Source organism: Olea europaea, unplaced genomic scaffold, assembly GCF_002742605.1.
Source record: "Olea europaea var. sylvestris unplaced genomic scaffold, O_europaea_v1 scaffold1075, whole genome shotgun sequence".
Lineage (NCBI taxonomy): Eukaryota > Viridiplantae > Streptophyta > Magnoliopsida > Lamiales > Oleaceae > Olea > Olea europaea.
Window position 1 is genome coordinate 155,086 of NW_019228104.1, and position 10,962 is coordinate 166,047.

General features: G+C 35.1%; 1 protein-coding gene and 1 pseudogene across 1 annotated transcript; both read right to left on the bottom strand.

Annotated features, from left to right (window-relative positions):
* Positions 1-6,489: 6,489 nt before the first annotated feature.
* On the bottom strand, positions 6,490-7,725 carry LOC111373138 (annotated as a pseudogene).
* A 162-nt stretch (positions 7,726-7,887) lies between these two features.
* On the bottom strand, positions 7,888-9,721 carry LOC111373136 (capsanthin/capsorubin synthase, chromoplastic-like). The gene has a single exon (XM_022995618.1). It carries the CDS (start codon positions 9,521-9,523, stop codon positions 8,051-8,053), a length of 1,473 nt encoding a protein of 490 aa, XP_022851386.1. The 5' UTR covers positions 9,524-9,721; the 3' UTR covers positions 7,888-8,050.
* Positions 9,722-10,962: the final 1,241 nt, after the last annotated feature.

A 10,962-nucleotide genomic window follows, 5' to 3' on the forward strand; every position in this document is an offset into this window, starting at 1 on the left:
GAAAATTACTTTAACAACCAATTTGTAATTTCATTTGAACTTCAGTGATCATTCGTAAAATAACTTGAATTAAAATAGCGAGACAATTAAATTAATGAGTAGTTGAACTTTACCTTAATTACTTCTTCTCTCAAATTTAAAAAATTATTCATTGCTCATCAATATTTAAAAAAGATTTCTCGTCATCACTCGCATAAATTCCTTGGGAACAAAAATCCACGTGAACTGATGAAAATCTTGCTTGGCGTTGACGAAGTCCACGTGGACGGATGGAATTGATATAAATGATGAATAGGTAATATTCTTTAAACATGAGTGAAAAGCGAGCAACTTTTTTTAAAAAAAATTTGAATGAGTAAGTAGTAACTCAAGATAAAGTTATTGATCATTGATTTAATTAACTAAGGTTATTTGTGGTGGCAAATGCTATTGATATTACGAATCAATGAGCATTTGCTAGCTTTGCTTTCTGATTGATGTCCACCGAGAGAGAGAGAGAGAGAGAGAGGGAGGGAAAAAAAAAACCCACAAATAAAAGAAAGAGGCTTCCAATTACATTAATCATTCTGCATGATTTTAACATTGAAATCCTCACTTGACAAACACCAGTTGCAAACGAAACATTAACAAATCACCATAACATTACATAGAACTAAGGTGAAGTGTTGTGCCCCCGTTTGGCCCCAATTAATTTTCATTCCATTACATTTCATTTTTCTCTCTCATATTTTTAACCATACAATCTTTCATAAAATAATATTACATGTAAATCGAAAAATTTTCCTTATTTTTCAACCACTCATTTCTTCAAATATATATATATATATATATTGACTTATTGACTTTGACTGTTTGGTGATTAAATGATGGAAATCGGTTTGGCTGTGTAAGTGGATGGCTTTTTGAACTAAAAGCGTGCTTGCTGAAATGCGTTTCCTTTAATGGGTTGGATTGACTAGATGACGTCAATTTTTGCCTTCATTGTCGTTGGATGGTGATTTTCTAGAGGCTTCTCATTTATACGCGTCATCTGGCTTCTATGGTTTATGACTGTTCCATTATTCATCTCTTGGTGTTCTCTTTACCCGTCTAGATATTCTTCATCTTCTTCAATGATATCTGAGTGCTATTAATTCTACCCTCATAGTTTGTGTATAGAATCTTCAAGTTCAAATCGTGTATCACTTGTTTTGAGTGATTTGTATACTGGTCGAATTCAAGTCTATGTTCTTGAGTGAACTGTAGAGGCTATTGTGTGAGGGCTTTCTGTAATTGAGTGATTTCTTGCTTGGGTCTCAAATCTGTAATACTTGGACAGTTTATGGTTCTGGTTAATGCAGTGATTTCTTCAGGTGATTGAAGCACAAAAGGGGATTAGGAGCTTGCTCTGAACCTCTTGCCTTTGGGAGAAAATTCTCATGTTCTTTACTATATTTTTAGTTTTTTTTTTAAATTTCTGTCATTTTTGTTTTGATCAATTTTGCCTAATACCTTGAACTTATCGTAATAGTGGTATCAGAGTGGTTAAGCGGTGGTTCTTGGCTCTGATTCTTGCAAGTTTGGAACATTTAACACTTGTTCAGTGGTCTATTTGTTATTTCGTGAAACCCTAACTAAGGGATCTGGTGAGTTTCTTGTATAGACTACGTGCTTATACCATAAGTTCCTTGCAAACGTGACTAAAAACCTTTGGATCTGAGACTTTCTTGGCAATTCCCTTGCCCAGAAACCTTTGAGTTATTTGGAATCTGAGGGTTGTCTTAACTAAGTCAAAGACCTTATGTTTAATTGTGTTATTGTGATCTTTATTGTTGTATAGTGCATATTGTGATTGTTTGTACTCAATCTATATGATACAACACTCTCTGAAATTATTTACAATAAGTGTTACTATATATTCAATTGGTCTTTGGTGTGTAGATACCTGAAGTACTGTACATTGAATATACCTTTGAAGTGTTTATTTGATCTGCATGCACTGTTTTCTGTATTTAAAATTTTGATCATGACCACTTCAAAATTTGAATTGGATGTTTTTAATGGCAAAGGAGATTTCTCTCTGGCGCTAGAAAATGAGGGCAATTTTATTACAACAAAAATATGCTAAGACTATTGATGAGTCATGGCCAAGTGATTTAGAAGAAACAAAGATAACTAAACTTGATGAAATTGCTTGGAGTTCAATTTTTCTGCATTTATTTGACAATGTACTAAGAGAAATTGGTAAAACTAAGACTGCTGCTGAGTTGTGGAAAAAATTGGGAGATACATATCTGAATAATTCTATGTCTAATAAAGTGTATCTTCTAAAATAGTCCTTTTGTTTTAAATTTGTCCCATCTCTTGATCTTGAGGTTAATATAGATAGATTTAATAGATTATCCCGTGACCTAGCCAACTGTAATAAGAAATTCTTAACAGATCAGCTGGCTGTGGTATTGGTAAATTCAATTTGTGATAAGTATAAAGATGTTAAAAGTGCCATTAAATATGGGAGGAAAACTCTAACTATAGATATTATAATCAATGCCTTAAGAAATAAAAAGTTAGAATTAAAATCTGAAATGAAGGAATCTATCAATGGGGAGAACTTGATGGCTAAATCTAAACCTAATCAATGCCTTGGAGAGAGTCATTTATTAAAAATTGTCCTAAAAGACTTGGTGATTTGAAAAATAAATCCAAAGAAAATGGCGGTGCAGCCTTGGCCTATAATAATGAGGCCCAAATTGATGAAGTTTATGTGGCAGTAAGCTGTCTACCTAGTGCAAAGTGGATTCTTGACTCGGGATGCACATACCACAAGTGTCCAAACAAAGAGTGGTTCACTGAGTTTGAAAATATAATTGGTGGCAAAGTTTTAATGGGTAATCACATGACATGTTAGGTAAAGGGAATATGAACTGTCACTTTACAGGTAAGGAGAAATAATGAACTCGTTCTTGAAAAAACTAGATGTGCCCCTGATTTACTAAAAAATCTTATTTTCTTGGGGGGTTTTAGTGACCTAAGCTATAACATTTTGATTAACAAGAGATACATTAAAATCTTGAGGGTTCACAAGTAATTGTAGAAGTCCCAAAGAGTCATGGTCTATACATTTTAAAAACTTAAAAATGTTTTAGCTCCACTTTAACAGTAATCTCAATCCAAAGCGATAAGTCACAAATATGGCACCAAAGATTGGGTCATATTAGTGACAAAGGGCTTCAGATTTTGAAAAAATAGGATGCCTTTGGTAAGGATAACATAGAAAAACTCAATTTTTGTGATTATTACATTCTTGAAAAACATAACTGATTACCATTTTGCCTGGAATGCACAAATCTATCTCTATTCTTCAATATTTGCATGTTGATCTTTGGGTACTAGCTTCTGTGCCAACTCATATTGGTTTCAGATACTTTTTGTCAATTATTAAGGATTTTTCTAGAAAAAACTAGACTTTTCTTTTAAAATCTAAATTTGATACATTTAATGTTTTCAAGGAATGGAAAACTTTGATTGAAAACCAAATTGATAAAAAGATTAAAGTTTCAAGGACTGATAATGGTTTGGAATTCTGCAATGTTGAGTTTGATGATTTGTGTAAATTTGTTGGTCTATTAAGACACAGAAATGTGACACACACTCCACAATAAAATGGTTTGGCTGAAATAATGAATAGAACAATTCTTGAAAAAGTTAGATGCATACTTTTAAGCTTTGGCCTGCCTAAAATATTTTGGGGTGAAGTTGTGAAAACTACTAGTTATCTTATTAATAGAAGTCCTATTGTGCTATACACTTTAAAAACCCTGAAGAGATGTGGAATGGGAAACCTGTTGACTTCAGTAACTTGAGGATTTTTGGATGTGCAGCCTTTGTACATAAATCTGAAGGCAAATTAGAACCTAAGGCCCTTAACTGTGTATTCTTGGGCTATAGTGAAGGGGTCAAATGGTATAGATTGTGGGTAAGAGAAATCAAAGGCTATAAGATCATAATCAGTAGAAATGTGATATTTAATGAAGATGATCTGCCCTGTCTTAAAATCGAAAATCAAGAAGAAACCCTTAGTTAGGCTAAAAATGTAGAAAGGGGGATTAAAATTGAGGTGGAGCAACTTGATATTGATACACATCATAACAATACTCACCCTATTAAGAGAAATGAAGAAACACCTGATGATCCTATTCCCGTTGGTGAACAAGAACCTAATTTAGAATTTAACCAGTCTTCAGATGACTATCAGCTTGCTAGAGATAGACAAATAAGACCTCCAGTTAGGTTTGATGAAGATATCTCTTTGCTATTTTATCAAAGTATGATTGAAAATGAGCTTGAGTCTTTTGAGGAAGCCATAAGTAGTAAAGATTCTAGCCATTGGCTTGCAGCAATACAAGATGAAATACAATCACTTAAAAAAATAAAACTTGGATTTTAGTTAAAAGATCGGAAGGTAAAAGGGTTGTTGATTGTAAATGGATTTTCAAAATTAAAAGGGGGGAACAAAGTGTAAATGACATCAGGTATAAAGCTAGACTTGTGACAAAAGGCTTTACCTAAAAAGAATGAGTGGATTTCAATGAAATCTTCTCACCAGTTGTGAAATTTACAAATGTCAGGGCTATTCTAGCCTTAGCCACACAATTTAACTAGGAACTAGATCAATTGGATGTCAAAACAGCCTTTTTACATGGTGACCTAGATGAAACTATTTACATGAAACAACCTAAAAACTTTGAAATAAATCAAAAGGTTGACTTAGTTCGCCTTCTTAAAAAGTCCATATATGGCTTAAAACAAGCTCCAAGGCAATCGTATAAAAAATCGATAATTTTATCCTTGGACTTGGTTTTAAGATAAGTAATTTTGATACCTGTCTGTATTGTAAATAAAATGGTGGAGAAAATTTACTTTACCTAATCCTTTATGTGGATGACATGCTATTGGCAAGTCATGATATAAAAGAGAGAAGAAATAAAAGATAAATTAAAATCAGAATTTGAAATGAAGGACTTAGGTTGGGTAAGAAGGATTCTGGGTATTGAAGTTAAAAGAAATAGGAGGGAAAGCACACTAAGTTTTAGCCAAAAATCTTATATGCTGAAATTGCTAAAAAAGTTTGCTATGTCTGATGCCAAAACTATGAGTTTACTATTGGCTAACCACTTCAACTTTCTAATGAACAATGTCCTAAATTTAAAGAAGAATTTGAAAGAGTGGCAAGAGTGCCTTATTCTAATGGGTCTGTGATGTACCTCATAGTTTGTTCTAGACCAGATTTTGCATGTTCTATAAGTGTTTTGAGTAGATATATGTCAAATCCCGGTGAAGTACATTGGTTAGCCATGAAATGGCTTCTTAGATATATAATGGGTACTTCTGATTTAGAAATTCAGTTTAGAAAAAAATCTGAAGGTGTTGTTTTGAGAGGTTACACTGATTCAGATTATGGTGGTGATAGGGACAATAGAAAGTCCACTTCAGCCTATATGGAAATCCTACCTTCAAAAGATTGTTGCCTTATCTCTAACTGAGGTAGAATACACAACTGCCACAGATGTCATAAAAGAAAGGACATGGTTAAAGGGTTTGTTAAATGAATTTGGGTTTATTAAAGAAGTTGTCTTCATTCAGACAGTCAATCTGCCATTCCTTTAAGTAAAAATCCTATTTTGCATAATAGATCTAAACATGTTTATGTTAGATTTCATTTCATAAGACATGTTATTTCACGAAGTGTGGTAAAGCTTGAATAGATTTCAACTCAATTTAATCCTGCCGAGGTTGGTACAAAGGTGTTGCCTTTGAAGAAATTTCTGGATTGTTTAAATCTGTCGAATATTAACACTTGCTGATTTGTGTATTAGGTGAGAGTGCAAATGATACCATATCTGGAGAAATTACTGCATAAAATTGGGATCATTGTACCAAAGTGGAGATTGTGAGGAAATGTGGCACAATGATGTGGAAGGTTGACTCTGCCGACTTATTGACTTTAACTGTTTTGTGATTAAATGATAGAAATCGGGTTGGCTGTGTAAGTGGATGGTTTTTTTTAACTAAAAGCGTGTTTGTTGAAAAGCGTTTTCTTTAATGGGTTGGATTAACTGGATGACGCCAAGTGTCGCCATCATTGTCGTTGGATGGTGATTTTCTAGAGACTTCTCATATACATGCGACTTCTGGCTTCTAGGGTTTGAGACCATTCCATTATTCATCTCTTGGTGTTCTCTTTACCCGTCTAGATATTCTTCATCTTCTTCAATGATATCTGAGTGCCATTAACCCTACCCTCATAGCTTGTGTATAGATCTTGAAGATCCTAAATCTTCAAGTTGAAATCGTGTATCACTTGTCTTGAGTGTTTTATATACTGGATTTCAAGTTTGTGCTCTTGAGTGAATTGTAGAGGCTATTTTGTGAGGGATTTCTATAATTTTGAGTGATTTCTGGCTTGGTTTTCAAATCTGTAATATTTGGACGGTTTATGGTTCTGGTTAATGCAGTGATTTCTTCCGGTGGTTGAAGCACAAAAGGGGATTAGGAGCTTGCTCTGAACCTCTTGCTCTACGGCGAAAATTTCTCTTGTTCTTTACTATGTTTTCAGTTTTGTTGTTACTTCTGTCATTTTTGTTTTGATTGATTTTGCCTAATACCTTGAACTTATTGTAACAAAGATGAGTGCTGCAATGAACGAAGCCATCACTACGCCACTAACACGTTGGCAGAAATCATTGAACTGGTTACAGATTGCCAACCAATTTGTGTTGGACTTTCCATTCTGGGCTAGGTACACAATGGCTGTAGCCAAGGCTGCTGCAGCTGTCGTAAAAGCCACCAGCACCTATGCAGAATTCACAATTTCATAAGACATGCTGGCTTAAGTACTATACTACTATAGTATGTTTGGTATGTTAGAATGGACTAGAAGGGCTTTAATGACTTTACTGCATCGAAAATGAGGAGGAGGAGCTTTGCTCCTGCAGCATGTGGACGAACAATGTAGACAATGGAGAAAGGCAGGGATAGTACCCAGTAGCCACTATCAATAACATTTGCCACCACAAAGAACCTGCACTTACAAAATTACTATCTCAAAAATGTACACCACCAGAAAACTCACCAACAATTATTGAATATCTGCGAATGAAAGCGAACTTACGTGAAAGTTGGAGGACATCATAGCTGGCTTGGAACTGGAAGAATTGGGTGAAGAAAGGAAGAGTTTGATCAGTTGTTCCCATGGTGATGGTGGCAGCTAAAGCAGCCACAAGTGTACAAATCCTTAATATGAAGTCAAATATAGAAACACCTCCCTTCCATCCCCCTCGCTGATATGGAGTTGCCTCTGTAGTGGCAATATAAGTTGCAAGAGCCTTGCCTTTTGCTGGATTTTCGACTCGATATTAATTGCTGTTTCGCCACTGCTCCTTGTTGAATCCATATTCAGACAAATTGTTAATGCAGGGAGAGGAGAAGAAAATTGAATGCTTAATTTTTGATAGAAGAGAGAAACGATGGACTAAGCATTATATAGGCGAAAAGAAGGAGAGCAGTTAAGTAATGGATTAGTTTGGTATCTAAAAGTATTCTGCGAGTTGTGGGAAAGTTGATTCTTGGACGGAGTTGATTTTACAAAGGTGATATAAAGGAGTTGTTAGTTGATACTAGCTTGCTCCACCTTAACCAAGGATTAAGGGTGTGTACAATTTGATACTTTACTGCATTCTTGAGTGCATCATCGATAATAAGAAATAGCAGCAGGATTCTCTAGCCATCCACGTCCAAAACCATCTAAGCCTTGTTTCCAATAAATCTTGTTGACTCCGTGTTTATAGCATGTAAAAGACCTCGTTAGATTTTAACCATGACAAACTTGTGTTTGCAAAGAAAAAGTGATAAAAAAAGTAACAAATCTAGAACACATTTATCTGCGGTCTGAACGAAAGAATACATGGTTGCAGGCCCTTCAAGAAAATTGTTTGATCAAGTATTTGTTATCTTTCTAATCATTAAACAATTCTTTCTGAAAAGATGTATAATAACATCTTTAATATTTAAGTTAAATTGCTTCAAGTGCCAGATTGCCCATCAATTTGACCAAGGGAGCAGGGCATTTTGTCACAATATCCAACTTGGAAGAATTTGAGGCATGCCCAAAGAGAGAGAAACTAAGCATAGCAAGCTCTCCAACGGATAATTTTGAGGATAAATATCCTTGCCAGTAATGAGGTTCAAGACCAAAGAAAGCATCAAAAAATTTCCTCATCCCATTCAAATCGAGTTTTAGTAGAAACTCCATCCCAAATCTGTAGCATTCCCTGGTGCATCTTCTCTCAACAGGCCATAAGCCATTCCACGCCTTATGATAAAGCGGTGTCCCTCTGATCATTCTGGTTGACCCAAGGCACTCGGCAATGGCTTCAGCAAGAACAGGGGCGAGAGCCATTGTTCGCGCCACCATGTAGCCAGTCGATGGATGAACCGTCCCTGAATTTCCACCAATTGCCATCACTCTTTGAGGGATCTGCGGCAGGGGTCCTCCCATTGGGATCAAACACTTCTCGTCCTCAATCACACTTCGTACTTTAATACCTAAATGCCTTAACCTTGCCACCATTCTTTTCTTGACCTCCATGTATGACAAAACAGGTCTGCTAACAAGAGAAGTTTCTTCTAGGAATATCAGATTCGAATCAAAAGGCATTACATATAGAAACGTTGGAAATTTTGAATTACTACCGCGTAAATTTGGCTCGTTTCCAAGATGAGAATCCCTCCAATCCATGAGAACCATCTTATCCATATCAAACGGATGATCATCCACTTGGGCTAAAATACCATGAGCAATCTGATAGCCAGGATTTCTTGGTTTATCATATTCAATCAAAGGACTTGCAAAACCACTTGCATCAACAATTAAGCTTGCCTTCAACTCAATGCCATCATCACAAACAATTGAAGACTCAAACTCCTCATGCTCTACTTTCCAAACTTTGGCCTTATGGAATTTGACACTATTTGCAACACATCCACCTAACAATTTAATTTTCAATTCCTTTCTACTAACTCGACCGTAAGGTCGATCCAAGTACTTGGTTTTATGATCATCAATAAAAACACAAGTCATAGGCCATGTTTTGTCTAAGCAATCCTCAAGTCCTAAACTCTCAAATTCATCAACCCACACACCATAATTGTTTGGCCACATAGAAAGGGGTGAAGGATCAACACAACATACCTTAATCCCATATCGGGATACTTGCTCAGCAAGCCGAAGCCCAGCCGGACCTGAACCAATGATGATCACATCAAAACGACGTCGATCAGAGGGATCAAACCATGAGAGATCAAAATCTATTGGTTCCGGTTTCAACACAGGTTCCAAATCAAGAAAGCTAGGAAATTTACTGCTTTGAACTCTTTGATGAACTTTTCTTGAAGGGGTGTTATGTAAAAATGGAGAATTCAGTGATGAAATAGGCCTAGAAGTGCAAAGTAGGGGAAGTGGAGAAGGCCTGAAAAGAGTTTCCATGAGTAAAAATCCAAAGAGGGTTGAGTGAAAGAAAGGTTAATATTAGGTTCCAATAAGAGTGACAATTTGGAAAAAGTTGTAGGAATCATAGTATAATGCAGGCAAGTGATGCTCTTTGTGACCATTTTGGACTATATAGAAACTGTATTTGAAATTTAATATGCAATACAATATAATAAAATGATAGTTTTCAACTCGAAAGGGAATAGTTTTGGATCATCTTCAAGCTTAATTATAGGAATTTAATAATTCCAGTCCTTGAGGCGGCTATTTTATTTTTCTGTATTGATGTTGGTGCGTCTTAGAAAGAGTGCATTCCATGTATGGCTATTGAGAATTAGGTGTTTGGACCCCACTCCATTGCGATTTATCACCTCCAGTCCACTGCTAATAATGGGCACAATATTATTTGAATGAAAAGAATAATGCCATTTTCAATTTCACCTAATTTAGGTCATAGTGAACTTCTTGATGTATTATTGAATGAAGTTTTAATGTGATTTAATATATTGAATAATGAATCAGATGATCCATTGCCATCAAGATAATGATAATCATCACTAGTTGACTTATTGATTCATTGTTCGATAAAGTTGTACTGCATTAAAATAATTAATGAGAGGGTCCACTATCACGTAATCATCAATTGTGAAAAATACCATTATACAATGTTATTCATTAGTAGAGCATCTCCGATGCATATATCTATTTAGGTGACACGAAGTTGGAACACTTTCGGCGTGCCTGACATTAATGTCTGATGAATAGACATACAAGTCTAAAATCAGTCTCCTATGCATTCTATAAATACCGGTAAGTAGATTTTATACACTTACACGAACTTCTAAACTTGATTATTTATTATTAACTGAGCAAATATTTACCTAATTTAGTGTAAATATGATTAATTGTAAGAGAAAATCCAACTTCAATGCAGTTGGTGTGAAGAAAGATACTTTTGAGCATAATTGCCGTTGATTCAAATCAATTGAAGATCAACTAGAGTACACGTGATCAATAAGAAGAATTAAGAGCAATTGAAAGAAATTCACAATTTTCGGGAGCTCAATCCAATATTTAAAAAGTTTGAGGATTAAATTACAAATTTTCAGAACTTGCAATGAAGCAATTACGAATGATTGGCTAATTGTTTAACGAGTTCAACACTTCAACGATTCATGTGATGGCGACAATTTGTACCGTGTGATTGTACGTGCAATTCCAGCTAGAAAAGATTTGTTTCCTACTTTGATTCAATCTCCACTTGAAAAGAAATTAGAGTCTATTTGATAGTATTCAATTTCACGGAGAATGTAACATTCGAAAAATTCGTTTTCTACTTAACTGTTTGATACAAAAGTGAAAATGAAGTTCGAATTCCAAGGTACAAATACTTTAAAGCATGTTTTTAGTCAATTGAGTGGAAATCGAATTCCTAT

Excerpts from the sequence above, each read along its gene's own strand:
- LOC111373136 (XM_022995618.1), bottom strand. The coding sequence starts at position 9,523 with ATGGAAACTCTTTTCAGGCCTTCTCCACTTCCCCTACTTTGCACTTCT.